At 40.7% G+C, this 19658-nt stretch overlaps 1 protein-coding gene across 1 annotated transcript in view; it reads left to right on the top strand.

The window, feature by feature from the left end:
• The first annotated feature begins 1026 nt into the window (after window positions 1–1026).
• sfswap (splicing factor SWAP) overlaps window positions 1027–19658 on the top strand; it is a 44976-nt gene continuing 26344 nt past the window's right edge. Inside the window, exons 1-10 of the mRNA XM_079178629.1 lie at window positions 1027–1381; window positions 3049–3212; window positions 5075–5206; window positions 7751–7827; window positions 10340–10565; window positions 10775–10875; window positions 11591–11741; window positions 15520–15781; window positions 16134–16286; window positions 16466–16559. Of these exons, the coding sequence (XP_079034755.1) occupies window positions 1182–1381; window positions 3049–3212; window positions 5075–5206; window positions 7751–7827; window positions 10340–10565; window positions 10775–10875; window positions 11591–11741; window positions 15520–15781; window positions 16134–16286; window positions 16466–16559 (1560 nt within the window). The 5' untranslated portion in view covers window positions 1027–1181. The remainder of the gene's footprint in view (window positions 1382–3048; window positions 3213–5074; window positions 5207–7750; window positions 7828–10339; window positions 10566–10774; window positions 10876–11590; window positions 11742–15519; window positions 15782–16133; window positions 16287–16465; window positions 16560–19658) is intronic.

The raw sequence follows: 19658 nt of genomic DNA, 5'->3' as shown, positions 1-19658 counted from the left end.
TACTTTTGAATCACCTCTGGGCTGTCAGTTGGCTTTGTTATAGCCTTATGCACAATCTGAATATTTGTTCATATATTCATCTTGAGTTTGAATGTTATATTACCCTTAGTAATCATTAGTCTTGTGCAGTTTTTCCTTTTTAATTACTTTTTAATCACCTTACATTTGCAATACCTGCACTGTTAATGACTTTACATTGCCATTACCACCATCTATCTATCTATCTATCTATCTATCTATCTATCTATCTATCTATCTATCTATCTCCTCTCCCAAAAATACTGTTACATAATGAAACAGTTGCACAGTTGTCGTTGCACTAAGGTAATGCTAGCTCTTATATACTGACTTTTGTTTACACACAAATATTGCCTGTCTTGGGAGTTTGGAAGAATCTATTGAAAAAAAATAAAACAACTAAAAAATCACAATATGATCAGCAGTAATGAAGATACATGAGTTTTACTGAACTGTTAAAACATGCTAAATTACAATTTAAATAATCATAATAATAAACTATTTGTATTTGTATAACACTTTCATACAATAAATGCAGCACAAAGTGATTTACAATAGAATGAACATAAAACAGGGATAGATAATATGTCCATCACTGCAGTGTTGATCAGACACAGCCTGCCTGACTATTACTATGTTTCTGTATGCACTCTGTCAATCAGTTCATTGTACATGTTTATTCGGGTAATAGGAATATCTTTAAACCCAAGTACACTCATGCCTTTGACCCTCAACGCTCCTCGTGCAGATGTAATGTTGGGTTGAAAGGTTTCAGTTAGATCAATTCACCACCAGCACATTCGAGCAATATCAAACGACTTTGCTGGCGAAAAAACAACTCATATGAACTTTCTTTTTACTTTTAAATAACACATACGGCCTAAAAAAATTAATATGTATTTTTAAATGTAATTAATTCTTATTAAAGTTTATTTTAACAACGCAGACTAATTGTCGTAAGTGCGGACTGGATACACAAGTGCATTTGCTTCCTTTCCAACATGGCGACAGACGGCACGTAGAATCTAGTTTTGGGGTACAACGCCACGGATTATCGTAACATTTGGACCACATGAAGGCTATTTGGCTCTCATAAATCCGTCACAATACTGTTACAACTATTTTATTTCGCTAGTCATCTTGTTTTCACGACTAATTGGGAGATGTATCGTCGCGGAGCGGCGAAGAAGGACCACAACAACAAACCGGTGAAGAAGGATGTGAGTGACAGTGATAAATACGCCGACCTCTTGGTCTTCGGATATGCCTGCAAACTGTTCCCAGACGACGAAAGGGCGCTTTACCATGAACATGGAAAACATCTCATCCCATGGATGGGAGAGAAGAACATCATGATTGATAGGTCGGTTGAACAAACGTAGACCGAAACATTATGCTAACCATCTATCCTTACTGTTAGCCTCACAATTCAAGGGACCACTTGGGAGTTTTGTCTTGCAGAAGCCTGGGAACACCTGCAACTGGCGACGAATGTTTTATTTCCTGTCTGCTAACTTGTTCTTTGGATGTTTTGAAACTGACGACAAAATGGTATCTGATGTTTCTAGAATAACGTGAGAAGATGCAAACTCCTGATAGTCGTTGCTAACATTAGCCATGATGCTGAGCTATTTATAGTTGCCAATGTATCAGTCACACCAGCTAAAACTACTGCGGTCTAATACGACATTGATACACATGTCATGTACACAATTGACACCACTGCATGTTGAAATAGAAAGGAAACATTGTAACCTTCACGAAGGGTTCGTTGCAGAGCTATTTTTATCTTGCTGCAGTAGTTTGTGCTGCGTTCCTCATACACTGGCAATGGCGTCTAATTTAGAGACAAAATATATTTAAGTGTTAGCTTGAGGTGGGCTTTGCATCTTGGCATGTTGGGGAGAATTTCCTCTGGAAACATAGGCATAGGCCTACTTATTAGTAGACTATAAATAGCAGTCATAATGGAGTACAACAACAGAAGATGTGTCCTTCTCTCTGTCCTCTATTCAACTTGAGTTTTTGCAGAAAAAGCTTAGCGTACACAAAGCGAGAGGACGTGGGTTTAGTGCTCTGCAGTGCCACAGTCCACAAGGCCAGAGCAAATCCTAACCAAGACTAAAGTTACAGCAGTTAAGGTGATTCAAAATATCTCAATGCCAATGTGAAACAATGAGGTTCGACTGACTAAAAAAGGGTTCATAGGTAACTTTGCTACAAAAGTGTGGCTGCATGCGATGCGGTAATGTTTTATTGCCACGTCCATGCAGAGCACATAACAACTTACTCCATCTTTAAAATAGCGCATTTTTATTTTTTTGAATCACCTTGATCTGCGGTGGCCCAACTTGTGTTTCATTTGTACAGCCTTTTGTATGTGTGTCTTTATCACATAACCCAGTTTCCCCCCCCAGCAAGGTAGGCTTAAGGGGTCCGGCCAAACCCCGAATGCCAACCACAGCACCCCCGTTTCTTTGTCTTCGTGAAGAAACCGCAACTGGGAAGTGCCGTAGAGGGACGAACCCTGGAAAATGTCGTCCATTTGGGTTCTTGCGGATAGGTATTTATGTGCTCGGGTTTGTGTGATGAATGTAACTCTCTTTGCAGATGTAGACGTAGTGATGAGTGTTACAGGGGGGGAATTGAAACCCTGTAAGGTAAGAGGCGAGTTGCTTTGTTTGTTTTCTTTTTCGTTTGTTTTTCTTTTGGATGTAGGGTTGTGGGTTTGTAAGACTTGTCCACGAAGGAAATAAGCAGCAGAGAGCTTGCTAGGTATCTTAAGAGCACTATCGACAATTAAGCCCAAGGACTTAATTAGTGCATTATTATACTGTCTGTATTTTGATACATTTTCACTTTAAGTATTTTACAAGTATACTCCTTCAAGACAGACTTACAGAGGTAGAGCGTTTTTTTTAAAATGTAAATCTGGGGTTTTCGTTCCCCCTCCCTCGGTAAGTAGGTCCATATTGTGTACAAAAAGCTTTGTCGACTTCCTTCTCTCTAATCCTCGTTATCATCCGACAGATACGATGGGCGCGGTCACTTACATGACCTTTCAGAGTACGACAGCGGTTCTTGGAATACGTCCTACCAGCTGTCGGAGGAGGAGGCCAGGATTGAGGCGCTGTGCGACGAGGAGAGGTACCTGGCTCTGCACACCGACCTGCTGGAAGAGGAGGCCAGACAAGGTGGGCGGGGTGCTATGGCTGAAACTCAACACACACTTGTGGCGCACATTAATGTGAATCTGTAACATGTTTCAGTGGTATATGATAGTAAATATTGGCACGTGTTGCTTTTTCTCTTACTGGCATGATGTTATGCTCATAAATGGCGAGATGCTTGCAGATATGAATTCCCATTGGCGGCAGGGCGAACCTTTTGATGTCACTGATCCTCGCAGGAAGCTCTTACTTGGGCCTAATAAGTCTGTGGTAGCCAAGGTTGCAGGTCAAGCCATAACTAATCACAAATACTGCCAACAGTGCGTCGCTGCATGGCCTCTGTCAACTCAAAAAGCTCCCAAATCTTCGACACTCTGGTGTTTGTTTCTGCCTTTTATCACTGATGTCTGTCTCCACTGTTAAAGTTAAAATGGTCACTCTCTTCTCAGGCAATCGGTGTTTGAATCAGTGTCCCGGAAATCTTTAATCTAAGTGTCCTCTATTAACACTTTCAAATAGACTAACACCAATTTCACAAACCTGTCTGTACGGATAGAATCTATCCTTTTGTATTTGGTGTGTACTTCAATCTTGGCTTCCTAAATCATGGTTTCTAGCCCCCTCCAAGGCAATTTTCAGCTTTTCATCGCCTTTAAAAAGGACTGGCTTTGACTCTGAGCTCGGCAGCTGCCATTTCTATGGAAATCACTTTCAACCATTAGATACTTGCATCTCAGTCGTTTTACATTATAATGAAACAGGCTGTTTTGATGACAAAGCACCCTACTGAAAGACAGACTTAATGACCGCAATTGAATTGATAAGCCACAGTTTCATGTGAAATATGGCGTCTTATGCCCAAACTGACAGGACAGAATGAGTCGGCTAATTATTTGTGTCACACACACGCACGCACACACACACACACACACACACTCGCTTCAGAAGGTTCATCCCTCCAGGCTGGTTTGCCCTTGAATTCGGAGGCCTGACCCCATTCACTTAGGCTATTACCCATCTGTCCACTGAAGGGACAGCAGGAGGAAAGCATTAGAAATATTGATATTTTTAGTGGCAATTTTGCCCTTGCTTCTTTTATAAGACAAAGTTCGACATGAATTTCAATTGGAAAAGGTTAGTTTCTAGAGCCAAATAACATGTATATTTGTCTAGCAACCAGTGAGTCATTTTCTTTCCTGTTGCTCAGCGTGCTTCTACAAGGACTTGATCATTTAGAATAGAATATTTTAACGTTATTATTCTTACTGTATAATAACTGTCCAAACATTATTAACATATTAATGCCAATAATCATAGAATGCCTGTGTTTTGGTCACAATAGCCAAATAGCTTACTTTGGATGGTATCAGCCTGTTTTATCTACAGAGACCCTGTTTTAGTACAAAGGGTTCTCGAAAGGCATCAGTGTGTAATGTGATTCAACCTCGACCTCAGCCAACTGCAATGTGTATCCTGCAAGTTTTGAGGTGCGATCTACACACTGGGATGCGGATGAGTGAAAGCAACAGTTCGGGGTCTGAGTTGGGCTAGCAACGCAGTGGGTTGCCTCATTGATTTTTGGGCAGATGCAACCTTCTGCAGGACCTTCTTAGCAAGGTGGCTTTTAGCAATTTCCTCTTCTGAATGAAAAGATACCGAACCAAAGGGGAAAGAGCTCAGAGTTTACCAAACAAAACAAACTATAGGTACATAGTATAATACATTATTCCTAATAGGTGGATGTTACGGAGTGGATGTTTTTGAGTTATCCTGTCCTACATCAAAATAGAAAAACGTGGTCAATTTCTGCAATCTGATTTTAAAAAATGATCGTCAACCTCTTGTTGTAAATGTTTCTTCGTTGTGTGTTGTCTCGTTTCCCTCAGAGGAGGAGTACAAACGTCTGAGTGAGGCTCTGGCTGATGAAGGCACCTACACTGCAGTGGCCTTCAAATACAGCGCTGACTACTATGATCCCTCTCAGCCCACCGTGGAGGACGACGCCAACAGGGAATGTGGTGAGAACACACCGCTCGCAAACGAGTCCGATAGTTAAGTTAGGCGATCTCAGACGAGTATGGAGTCGGTCATATGTACGTACTCGCGCGTGCATACACAAAGCCAGAAGAGCAAAACAAAGCTTTTAACTGCAGAGCTAACTCACAGAATGGTGCTTTGTAAACTAAGCTGCTTGACTTTTGAATGTTTGTCTTCTGCTGTGAAGAACACAGAAGGTCTGCCTAATCCATTTCTAATCCATGTCTTCATATTTTCTTTTTCTTATTTTTAAACAATTCTAATCCAATGCGACCATCTGCGAATATGCTACCTCGAGGGGGCTGCCGAAGTACATTTTGTGCCTGCAGCGGACGCAGTATCAAACACAGTAATATTTAATTCAATATTACAGAAGGATACCATAAAATGTAACTATAACTCTTTGTAACAACCCTCTGTTGAGGCCCCGCAGTTGTTGCATAAAAAACGTTTTTTAAATTTTAGCCATGAGTGGTGGGAGGTTTGACATTTAGACAGCTAATCACCTGTGAACTCCAGCGTCGGCTGTCATCCATTCCTATCGGACTTGACACACACACACACACGCTTGCAACTTTTAATATTTGATATAGAGATAGCTGAAAGCACTTTGTCTCAGCCAGTGGCCTGACAGTTATGGAGACTAAATGCCTCTCTCTGGGGAGATTGTCGAGCCATTCCAGAGTATGACTACATCTGCCAAAACTCCAGATGAAAGTACAATTTTGTCCTTTGGGAATAAGGGTCATGTCACACTGTCCATTAACATTTTGAGCTGGTTTCAGTTGAATCCCCGCTACAGTTTGTTGTCACGTTTTCACTTTCCTTCTTTATAGTCCTCGACATTATCACAAATACAAAATCATGAAAATGTCCCCCACCACAATGCTAATTTGTAGCCTTAAAGGGAGTGCTTGGGCTGACACGTATGAACACACACAATCACAATATTCCCCATTATTTCAATGTGCAGTATGTCTGTTAGTGGAATTTATTTCACTGAAATATCTTAATTCAACGTATTTCCTAATGGCCGTCCTATTCAGCTCTGTATGTCTCCGTGTATGGAGCTGCTGAGTCAACGTGTGGCCATACTGTGGCTTTAAATAGAGAAACAGTTACACAGGGTAAACGGGATTGTTGCTGGACTCTAAAAAGTAAGAGTACATGTGATAACCATTGAGGTTTACATAATATGCCAGAATTAGCAGCCAAATACAAGCCTGCCAACCATAGTGGTGTAACGGACCGCTGTCGATCCGTGATCGGTACGGATTAATTACACAGTTTAACGTTAACCATCGCAGTGTGAAATTAAGTTTTACTGATGATCGTTATCCGCCGATATTCAATAAAATATGCAATCAGGACATCTGCATTAATGCTTTTCTAGTCGCCGATCTCTGATAATGTTCTATTGGGCGAAGGTAAATTAAAACGTTATGATGTGTCCAAATTTACTCTCGTAAAATGTAGTGTTGGTGAGAAACCTGAAAAATACAGTTGTTTGAAGATTCACAACAACATGCATAGATATTAGAGATGAATTATGACCCGTTTATCTTCTTAACACAACGCTCCAAGCAGCTTATAATACATCATTAAAACTGCTAATGACAAGATTTGTTTTAATCAATAAAAAAAACAACAACTTTGATTTCCTTATCATTTGAATTGTGTGTTTTTATGAAGAATTCTTATAAAGTACAATAACAAATTAAAAGGATAACATTTAGAAGTTGTCATGCTTTACACTGATTTCAGAGTGGTTTAAATCATTTTCTGGACAGTGGCAAAAAATAAATAAAAAATTGTCCGGAGCCGCGTAGACCAGCTGCTACAATTAAACAGCAAAGCAGACTCTATATATATATATATATATATATATTTATATTTGATCCGATCATTGACTCAGATCCGCAATCCGATCCGGACCGTGAGTTTTATGATCCGTTGCACCACTAGTCAACCATAATAATATAATAATAATAATCTTACATAACTAAAGTGATGATTAAGAGCATGTCTTCTTCCCAAATGGGGACCCTGTTGTGAAGGGCCATTATATTGTCACTAAACTGGAGTTGAGACGTGACATTGAGTGAACACGTGCAAACTGCTTGGCTTTCAGGCCCATGACCCACCTGACACGACAAGCCAAGTCAAATCCACAGGAATGGTGGGAAGGCTGGATTATGTTTTTCCCCCTTAGCTTATCTCCTTCATTGCAACATTAATAATGTTAATCTGGTTTCCACCTGACCTGTACATTTTCATCGAGTGCAGGTGGAGGTTAGGAACAGAGGATGAAGAGTTTCGTACTTTTCTGTGATCTACTGTATTTGTATAATGGATAGAATGCTGGAGGGCATGTGGTTCACCCATCTTTAAAATGTTTTTATATATATATATATATATATATATATATATATATATATCCAGCAGGGTCTATTTACCTTTCGTTACAAATGACTAACACAAGTTCATCTCATTCTTTTCGCCCTACTCGTCTCTTCACATCACAGAAGAAGTAGAGCCGGAGGAGAGCGAGGAACCGTTTGTTGCTCTGCCGGGACTCACTATCCCTCCTGATGTGGAACTGGTGAGTATTAAATATCCCCACTGATGTTGATGCCCTATTGTGCGCTCATACACAGCTTATATATACACAACATATAAACATAATATGTGCGTACGTCTACATAGCGTGTATCCTGTGTGCGGCAGAATTTGATCCTCGTACTGTGTCGTTAGAGCCCGACTGGACAGCAACAAATTGATAAAATGACATGTCTAACCTATCTAAATGTATGTGTAAACTATTTGATTAATATGGAGGTTAAGCAGTGAACATGATCACAGGTAGCCTATATCGTATAGTGTTTTAATACGCTACGCTGTCATATTAAAGACAACAATAATTAGAGTCCAAGCTGAAAAGATTGGCCTGATAATTCTTTTTAGTCGGGCTCAGGATGTCTAACAGGAAGTATATATTTCTGTGACTTCTCTCTGATATTGTAGGAAGGTAGACTGTACAGGGTTTGCACCAGAAATAGTTTTGAGGTGGAAAGCCACCCAGACCCCGACATACCTCATCATTAGATGACAGTCTAATCAATAGCCATTCAAGCATTAGCTATGTGAAATAGCACCTCTTCCTTTTTCCCCATAAAATGAAAGGTTTATGTCACCATCATTTTACCACATTTTTGCTACAAAACAGCACATATTTGCCGTATGAAGAAATATGCATAAACACATATATGCGATGCTTCATATTGACATAAGATCCAATTATAACAATTTGAAATGCATTGCCGTTGTTTTGCTCTATCTGGTGTTTTTCTGTGTTCCCTCTGGACCCGGCCAGACCGCAACCAAAACCCTCAATGACTCTCCTCAGCTGCTCTCTTTATGCATGAGAAGAAAGACGAGCTTTAACGGTTGCATGGACTGGTGTGCATATTCAGTATATGGCATGCTGGGTATGAAACAGTCAAACCCCCCCCATGCATAAACACAGAGCATATATGCATATCATTTATGCGTCTACTCCCTAGATTGTGAGGGAATATCCTTCTCTCATTTCACTGCAGTGTCATTTTGTTATCTGATAGTTATTGCGAGGGACTGACTTGTGTCAAAGAATCTGAACGGGAACGTTGTGATTCATTTCAGACCACTAACTAACAAGTATGCGGACACCGTTTAATGTTGATAGGATTTTCTTTTCAAATGCAATTATTGTAATGGCATTTACCGACAGTGGTCACAGGAGATAATGCATGATGTGATGTGCAGCAAATGTATCCGATTAGAGTGAGACGCTTTCCTTGTGTATACCGCGTCGACATAAAACAAGTGTTACGCACTTCCCCTTGTTACCTAATGGCCACTTCCGTAAAAGGGAGTGTGAAAGGCAGGAGGGCCTTGGCAGCGTAGAACACAACCACGGTCTGTTACTGTTGGACACGAACATCGTGTCCTGAAAGGTAATATTTATTGAGACTTTCATCTGAGACTCCTGCACTTCTTCTGCACACTCTAGGTTATGACTGGTTAATCATTAAAGGCACACGAGGGATACACTAATGAATGAGTAATGGATCATTTCTTGTTTCACAGATATTCACCCCATGTGTACTTTAATTATTAATGTCATCGAAATCAACATAAGAATGCCGGGCATGAAAATGCCTCCGGGCCAAAAATGTGTCCCTAGTATGAAGAAAGCCATTCATGTAGTGTGTACTGCATTCTGATGTAATGTGCAGCCGTCGGGGTCACTCACTTGACTCAAAGGGTTGGTAAACTGTCGAGGTAAGGCCGATAATAATGATGGTTTAAAGCAGGACAAAGCCGATACCCATTTAATTCGCCATGCTCTACATTCAGCAGCACACTCTACTGTTACATGTACGTTTGCCAGCATCGCATTAAATAACAATTGCTTGTACGTCACACACTTTTGCTAACACTAATGCAGCGTTTGAGCCAAAGGGCTGCATGTGTTCATGCAAGTTCTGATTATATTACTGGGGTGAATATTTGTTATATATATGTTTTTGCTATTTAATTTAACCAGCAGAGAGTAGCCTGAAGCAAAGTACACAGTTCACCCATTCGTTAGTGTAAAACAGTTCTGTTATAAATTGGTTTTCACTTTAAACCCTAAGGTTGCACACGGCCCATATTCTCTGCTCAAATATTCAAATTACCTTTATTATTCAATTTCCTAGCTAGCTAACTCACCACATGGCAAATTTCACACTGTATGTATTTGGTAAATTAAAGGATTTTGTCTACTTTTGATTTGGCAAAAGGATTGTTTCTACCTGCATATGACATGTTAAATACAGCCTCAGCAAATAACCACTATAATTCCATTTTATTCCCATTATTTCCCATTAATTCCCATGGAAAGTTTCCACCTTGTATATTCCAGGTTGTTTTGCAACCCTATGTGTGATACAGATCCTTAATTGTCACTATTTCTGGCTTCTACACAAAATCTTTACAGTTTTTTGCACAAAAAGACTTTCAATGGTATATGATATGTTATATGTTCGGTTCAAAGCATATGCTCATTTTTTTAACTTTTTTCTTTGTAGCCGGCAACCATCAAGACCCATAACATCATCGAGAGAACAGCCAACTTTGTATCTCAGCAGGGGGCTCAGTTTGAGATCGTGCTGAAAGCTAAGCAGTCCGGTAACTCCCAGTTCGACTTTCTTCGTTTCGACCACTACCTGAACCCTTACTACAGACACATCCTGCGGGCCATGAAGGAAGGTCGATACAACCTCGTCTCTGCCAAGAAGCAGGAGCAGTCGCAGGGTGAGTTATAGAAAGCAGCCGCTGTCAACAATGATCATGCACTGTAATTAATGCAGAAACATCACATCTGTTGTACACGAGTAATCGAACAGAACGCGATAATGCAATCAGATACATCAACGCTCTGCATTAATCATGATGTTAAACACATGTTCATACATATATTCATTACTTTGTTCTTTTTTGTTGTTGTTGCTTTCTTGCTCTAGAATCCAACTCTGATGATTCCGATGATGATGGGGATGGCAATTACCTCCATCCCAGCCTGTTTGCTCCTAAAAGGTGCTCTCGTCTGGAGGAGCTGGTGAAGGTAATCTAGCTTCACCTGTTGGACACAGTCGGCTACTTAATGTTGTGACGCTGTCCTGTGAAAACCATGTATCTCCAAAACATTTGAATAAGTCAAAGAAAAACAGCCTCAAACTGAAAATAGTTTTTTCATAATGCAAAAGTATGCTGCAAATTCCGACAGGTAGGCGACCGCTGCCTGCCATGTGAATTACAGCTACGTGCTGTTAGCGCTGCCCGTTGTCTGTTACTGCACTCTCTTAATAACTATTTTCTTAATGCTGTTAGTTTTTTTTTATCAGTGCTGTCATGTACATTGTCAGGAGAGTCATTAGCTTTTGACAGAGCAGTAAAAAGCATGGAAGCATGTTGTTTTTTTAAAAACATAATGAGCTCTTTTTAATTGTAGTCTGTCTGACAGTTGCTTCCCATCAATAGGGCTTTCCATTTCTTATCAGCCACTCCAATTTTCTACTAGTGCTTTGTAGTTCATATTTTATGGGGTTAACTATTTAAATTCTGTATGTAATGTTGAAATAGTACTCTGCATTTCATGGTTTCTGACTTCACAGCTTTGAATTTTTGGTGAATTCATTATAATAGTACTCTAAAATGGTTCTGTATCTCCTATAATGCTCCAATGGCTTTAGTATTCATTTACAGAAAAAAAAAAAATAGCATCATAGTGTGATACCGATCTATACCGAACCAGCTTTCTTCTTCTTCTTCTTCTGCAGCCTCTTAAAGTAATGGACCCAGACCATCCTCTGGCAGCACTTGTACGGAAAGCCCGGCAGGAGAGGAATGGCACAGCAGCAGTGGCGACCAAAGCAGAAGAAGTGACGGACCCGGCTGTACCCAGCACACCAGCGCAGTACACCGCTGACCGTGAGTATGGAACCGGAATGGCATTGCTAGGCAACAGCTGATGTCATTCACATACACTGCAACAGGGAATATAATAAAAAGAAGGAATTACGTCATCGTGACTATATTACGGTGCCAGTTCTATCAAAGTGAATAGGGTGGGCATGGCAGGTCCCACTATAAACCATCATAGCTGTCTTGTTTCATTGTTAACAGAAAAATGCTTGTGTGTGCGCTATCATTCCAGTACCTAAAAGGGCTGCAGTGTCTTCTCCAGCACATCAAAAACAAGCCCGGGTCCTCACCAGCTTACATACAGAGCCAACAGCTCCACTGAGGATGCCTTTGGTCCTCCACTCGCCCTCGCACATCTTGAAAAAGTTTCTGCCACTGCGGGTTGTTCAATAAAGCTCACCTCTTAATTAATGCCGACCATAGTCTATTATTGATACAAAGGCGTTCTCAACACCTTTCAGCAAAGTAATATTGAGCTGAGAGGTGAAAACCAGAGGACCTGCTCTCGGGTCCACACTTTCTAGTCCACCCGTGCTCTGCGTCAGATCAGACTTAAATCGATGCGTGTTCTTGGTGTGCGCCACATTTCGATTAGACTGTCAGCCAGCGTCTAACAAGGTTTTTGACACATGAGCAACACATGCAGCATCTCAACCAAAACGCAACGAATTACAGATTTTAACTCATCTTCTTTGTGTTAGAAATCATGCATATTACGTCAAAGGTATAGTGAGGTCTTTTAAATATTGTAAGCACACTCATCATAGTCCTACTCAAGAATTTCACTCCCACAGGCTTTGACAAACGCCGAACATGCATAGTAAGTTAGTCGGATATACAGGAATACACCTCAGAACAACAATTAATGATTCCAACCTCTTTTACTACCTGTAAAAGAGGTTAAAGATCCAACTTCACTGTATCTCAGAGGCTGTAGCAGGCTCACACGGGAAGGAGGCTAAGTAACGCGCTAGTTAGGCAAAGCTTTGGTGAGGGAAAACTGGCCAAATTCACAGTGCTCCCTTCACGTCTCACCTCAAGATATCTGAATGAAAGTGTGTTCTATGGGTACTCACGAGTTTCCCCTTTACAGACACGCCCTCTTTATGACAATCGCATTCATGCATGCTGTATAGATGTGTTATTTTTTTGGGTATGTCTGGAAAGCTGTGACTTGTGGATCCTATGAGCCCGGTTGTATTCAGGTGGGATGATGTTGGTCCACATAGAAGCACTTTCATTGTAGTGAGACCATTTTTCCTAAAAGCCTTGGGGTCTTAATGTGCGATTTTGGAAGGAATTATGACTATTTTCTGAAATTCTCGACGGGTCAAAAAGGGTTAAATCTTGCAGCAATTTAGTGTAACAAATGGTATGAACTCAAAAATTGCTGCAACAACTTATGATACATGATGGAGCATGGGAAAGGCCACCATATACTTCCATCATACTGTTCATTTAAATGCACGCCTAAACAAAATGTAATGTTTATTACAGATTCATGACCAGAACAATTTGACACACAGTGCTGAGCTGCAAGTTCATCTCCAGATTCCCAGCGTTCAGATGATGTCGACCACTTCTATGTTTCATACATTTCTGACCTGCTATCTCCCCCAAAGAAAAAAACAAAAGATGACATTTTGAAAATAAATGACATAAAACAATAGCACTTCCATTAAATTCTAAAGAATGCCTGGCTCGTGGACATACTGTATGCAAGGTGGCCTATCCATCCATGATGAGTAACCCCCCGACCCCACACACACTCCACATTAGTCATCTTATTCTTAAGTACTTATTTCATTTTTGTCTTCGTCCTCCCCTGAAATGGTTGCATAAATAAACCCATGGTCATTGGCCCCTGCTGACCCCTGAGTGTTAACTTGTCCATTACTGCAATTTATTCGTCTCTGAAACAGTTGTGGAGGATGTCCTTTAACCTGATCTTTCCTGCAGGAATGGGGCTGTTGATATTAGTAAATTGGTTGTGGATGACCGAGCTGCTTAATGACATTGATATGCATTGTTGCTCAAAATGGAGTTCTGCTAATTTGCCCATCCTTGGTCCAATGAGAAAGCTTTCTCTTGTCCTCTTGCCACTCATGATGTTAATACAGGGCGTGGATAACGAGTTGCTCCATTATCTCCTCTGTACTGGATTGTCTCCCTTAATCACTCCCTCTGACCCGAGAATAAGAGCAGCCCCGAAAGGACTTACTAACTTCAACGTTCAAGTCAATCTATGAAATTTATCTAGCGATCTGATCATCCGTCTCTGTGGCCATCTATCTATCTGACCAACCAATCAACTAAATTTCCTTTTTGACCTTCTACATCTGAAGTCTTTATCTTAACTGTAGCGTATGTCACGTTTTTAAATGAAAGCTGCTGCTGTGGTCTTCCATTTTCCTTACTAGAGAAAATTGGACGTGTCATTAAAGTCAACTACCTCGGTGACTAATGTGTTATTATCACACTGTCTCCGTTTTGACACTGACCATTTATTTTGTCCTTGTCCCTGTATTTCACCCCTCCTCTTCCCCATTCTCCTTTTCAATAAAGAAACTTTGTAATAGAAACCCACTGATCGGCGAGATGACCCTTTCGCACATTGGTCACATCTTGATTTATATTCTCTTCCCGCTACTGATTTAAATGAATTACTGCGACAGACGTATTAAACGCAACATACAAACAAAAACATAGCTTGACAGTGAACAGGACAAAAAACTAAAGCAAGCTTCAGCAACAAACAAAAAAAAAGCCCATCTATGATGAACACTTCCACACCACTTAATTCTTGAGGTTTGACCACAACAACCACACGGATGTGTTGCAGTGCAGTGGCCAATTTGAAGCTGCTTACATTTTGCCTCCACTCTCAGAAATATACGGTGTCAAAGCTGAGGTCAGGAAAATCTCAAAGCAAGCTCCTGCAAAGGCACTCGCAGTAATTAGCTCAGTTTGAATCATTTTTGTCACTTGGTTTCATGTTCAAGTTTGCAGGTTGTGTGCCAGCGTATACAAAAACACCACAGATAGCTCACTTTTATGTTTACAATAAAGAGAGACAAACCATGGGTGTGAGGTCAACTTAATACCTCGAAAGGGAAACATTGCTGCGTCATTAAAGGCTTCATCTTCGCCATAAAATGTAATGTCAACACGGTGACAAATATGCCAAATGCTCATTAAACAAGCCTGGTTTCGACAGTTTCTATTTCCAGTGGCAGATGACTTTTCCCTGACCTGTAGATGTTCTTCGTCAAGGTTAAAATGAACACAAATAAATACAAAAAGTTTGCCATGACCATACTCTGGAATGAATTAGTAAATCATCCCTTAGCTGTTGTGAGAGCACCATCATTTCACATTAAACAATTGTTTCTCCGTACTTCTAACCTCCCAACTTAAGCAAGAATAATATCTTACACTATAAAGCATTACAGCACCATACAAACGATTGCCTTTTAAGGGATGGTTCCATTTTCTTTGTTGTATGTGAGGTACATATCCATACTTGGTGTATAACCTACAGTAGATAGCGGTTGGCACGCACCCAGTTTGGGGAAACAGACCAGTGAGTCCTGTGAGCTTTCAATAATGTCTTGTGGCTTTGGAAAAAAAGCATAGATGTTCCTTCATACAGCCTCCCACACACACACACACACACACACACACACACACACACACAATCACTTTGACTCGTTGTGCATCAGGTACACTTGAAGCATTTCTGGAAGGAAATTCATGTAACACTGTCTTCCTCATTTCGTTACAGCAAATGCAGCCGCGATGTACTACGGGTACTACATGCTTCCTGATGGAACGTTCTGCTTGGCTCCGCCTCCCCCAGGGATAGATGCCAGCTCCTACTATAACAGTATGCCCGCAGCTGTCATGGCTCCCCCGACATCTTCTGAGGCTTTGCCTAATCTGGGAACTACACCCACCCCATCTGAAACGAATGCCATGGCTCCACCGGCTACAGACCCATCTCCGGTCGCCGGCTCTGCTGCTCCTGCTGCTGTACCAGAAAGCAGGTAGGAACTAATGGACATCCCGGTGTAATACCAATCTCTAGATAGTCTTTGTGACATTTTTAGATGTTCTTGGTATTTTGCTTGGTCAAAAATCAAGCCCCATGAACCATTTTTCATAAACATACTGTGTAGTGATATAGTCATTCTATTGAAGAACCTTATCAAGACAGATACTAGTTTCCAGTGAGCTGAGTTAATGATTTTTACTAAAAAGCCTAATGTGCATTATTTGCTTTTGGCATAGGGGTCTGAGATATCACTTAAATGAGACACAGTAATTTGATAGAGCAATTAGACGGATAAAAACGTCTCCCTCATCTTAACATCTTTAATCTTTCCCCCCGAAAAACAGTACGAAACCCGAAGCTCAAGTATCCACTCCGGCAACAGCAGCCATCATCCCCCCACCACCTGACACCCAGCCGGTCATAGACAAGCTGGCCGAGTACGTCGCTAGGAACGGTCTTAAGTTCGAGGCCGGTGTCCGTGCCAAGAATGATCCGCGGTAAGTGTCCTAACCAGAAATAAATCTGTCGCTCCCGTCACATCTTGGTTTTTAGGAACTCTTATCAGTAACTTTCCTCTCAGATATTGCAGAGCCTCTCCTTCATCCTCTGGCTTATCTTTTATGAGTGTTCACCTCTTATCTTATACAGTTTGTGTTCTTCCCTCTGTCTCCTGTAGGTTTGACTTTCTCCAGTCTTGGAATCAGTACAACACCTATTATGAGTTTAAGAAGAATTACTTCTTGCAGAAGGAAGGAAAAAGCTTTCCAGAGGTATTACAAGCTTTATATATATATGTGTGTGTGTGTTTCTGTGCATAAGAATCAGATAGATCCCCTCCAGCACCACTTAACATCCGATCCCCATCTTCACACCTTTGGTCAAAACGTGTATTTTTGACACTTGAATGTGTTTGATACAGTAGACCAGTACAACTACCACATCACCATGAACTTGTATGGGTGCTCATGGTGCCCGGTTAGTTCATTTTAATGGTCCTTGTGTTCTTACCACCGAACATTTGATCACAGCTGCTTCAGAATCATGAATGATAAAAACCCTCAAAATAGGTTAATTAAGATTGGCCAGGTGACAGATGAGTAACATTGCTGACATGGATATTGTTGAAGTGTAATTAGTCTTCTATCAATCAAGAGAGGAAAAAAAGAAAAAGAACTGCCATTATGACTAAAATTGCATTATTCTGTTGCTCGGCAGATGCTCGGTATGAGCCGATACAAACCCAAAGATGACCTTCACACCTACGAGAAACACCGTTCTCTCATTTGTCTCCTGTCATCAACCTCACCGTTCTCCACACACCTCTATGCAATTATGTTTAACAGCATTTGCAGCCAACGTTTAGATGACATAAGAAAAAGTTGTCTAAGCATTCACCGCACTTACAGTCAACCTTGAAATTAGCAATTTTTTTTTTATTCCTGATAAGCGAGGACCTGCCATGCTAAAGTTAAAGGTATCCTGATCTAAAAATGTTGAAAAGGAGGATGAGAATGTCACAGAGAACAGGGATTAGATTAAACCCCCAATGGGCACCAGAGCAATACACTGCAAAAACCCATCTTTCTTAAATAGTAATACAGTCTCTCTTTCCACCATCAAGACTTTCAAAGCTCAAAATTCTGCCAGTGAAGTAATTCCAATTAGTCACCCTTGTTTTGCGAGTTTTATACAATCAAATGTCAATAACTGCAAACAAAGCAGATTGCTGCACTACTATCAAAACCTAATTCTTTAAACAAATTGATCGGTTTACTGCTCGTTTGCAGACATTTCACTTGTTGTTGTGTCATTTGTCCAGCCTTGCCAGAGCTGCGAGCATTCTATCTGTACCGTCTATCGCTGTCTGGACACCCGAATCAGAACTGAAATCCAATCGTGGCGTATCCGAACCTACATGACATCATCAGCACTCTCGCTGGCTCTGCTGGCTGGCCTAGGTCGCCAGTGGCACATACCCGTGTATGCTGCGTGGCGTATTGGTTAACTAGTAACTAGTTCCAACAAATTCCCTGTGGTCAGGCAAGAGATGAATTGTGCATTCCCCTTATAGGTGCCCCAGAGTCTTGCAGAATGCTGTTTTTCAAGCTGTAGTTTGTCTTCTCTCCTTTCGGTTCAGTTCAACACCGTTTTTGTTGTAATTTATTTAATATATACCCTTGAGAAGAAAACATTTGTTCATTTAAATATGTGTAATTTCTATAATAGAGCCCCACAGAGAGGTTATGGTGATGGGAGGGTATTGCACATAAGCCTGCCAGCTCTTTGAACTATCTATATATATATATATATATATATATATATACAGTATATTCCATATAGCATGTTTTTTTCTGGCATTTTCAACTTGAAACGCTCTGTACACTCTGAAGGTTGCAACGTACAGTCTCTCGTCATTGGCAACATTTGAAAAGAGACACGGGTGCTGAGAAAAACAACGTGTGTGGATACTCCGCCTTAGTCAAATCAAGCAGGAATTTTCCAATCTTGTATTCTTTTAGGTAAGAGATTTCCCTCTTTTATGTTTTTTTTAACGGCCAGTGGTGGAAGGACAGTAGCACAAAGAGGGCTTTTCATACTAAAACGTATTCCTTCAGCTTAACTAAATAATGGCCTGACCAGGTTGCTTTGGTTGCTTTCAAATTAGTTCCACCAAAGGTGCCTCTAATTAACTTAAGTTATGACTCGACGCAAGGACAAGAGATGCATCATGTATTTTCTTTATATCGGTAATAAATGTTACCTGCTTCACACAATGAAAGCAAATATGATCTCAGCTCCTCCAAAGCACGGCCTGATTTCCTGTCTCATCTCATGACACCACTGAAGATGAATGCATATTATTGTGCTATTCAGCAGGTATCTGAGCGGTTTCAAGGCTTTCGGCATTCAGTTTGTTTTGCAGTTATTCACCTGAAGAATCTAATTTGTTTTAATAAATGAAGTGGTTTATAGCTGGGCTGTACAATTATTGATGATGCGGGTAATATCGGAAAACCTCTCCGTAATGGTTTGTTTGAAATAGCCAAATGGCAGTTTAGACCTCATCTTTTCAGCTTGCTGTTAGGAGTAAATGCACGATTTTAATTAATTTTAAGTTCACTTATTGAGGGCAAACCTTTTTCTAGCAGGAATGTGTCAGAATGTCTCAGCGCGAGTGTTTTTCACGTCTCGTAGCTGTGCTTTGGTGTCCAGTCATCTGTATTCAGTCAGTGTTCCAAGCCATCATCCCTCTCACACAAGGGAATTATAAGTGATTGTATCATATAACTAGGTAGGTCGATGAATAGATGTTATTCCCCACATATGTAGATATAAGCATTCCTGTGTATACTCTCATACATTCAATGTGTGTGTTGAGTTTGCTTTGTGTCAGAGTGAGAGAGGTAGATATGCAAAAGTTTTCTCTGAGCAATTTTGTCTTCTGATGAATCAAATCCATTAGCTTTTCAGAGTGCAGAGGAGTGTGGCCCATTATGACGCAGCCCAGGCTGCTCCAACAGGCAGCTGCTCAGCCTTTCTATCAAGAAACCTGCCTTGTGTTTGTGATTCACGCGGCGGGTAATGGAATGCAGATAACGCTGCTCTCCGTCAGCGCCATTATTGGTATTTTCATAGTTAATGAAAAAGTGAGAAAGAGCTAAAGTCGGTCGAAGCAAAACCGCAGCAGGATGTGCTGCTGCTGTTGTCGGTATGATCTTTGCAATCTTCAGAATGCGGCACTTTTGATATACGATAAATACAACTTTTATCAAAGAAGAAGCATTTTGTAAATCATCCAAATCGTCGGATGATGTGTCTGCTTCCTGTTTGGAGAGATCTGCTCAGAAGTTCGATAGAAAAGCCTTTGT

Source organism: Pholis gunnellus, assembly GCF_910591455.1.
Source record: "Pholis gunnellus genome assembly, chromosome: 18".
Lineage (NCBI taxonomy): Eukaryota > Metazoa > Chordata > Actinopteri > Perciformes > Pholidae > Pholis > Pholis gunnellus.
Note: the sequence above shows the minus strand (reverse complement) of the source record. Positions and strands in the feature narration are given on the sequence as shown.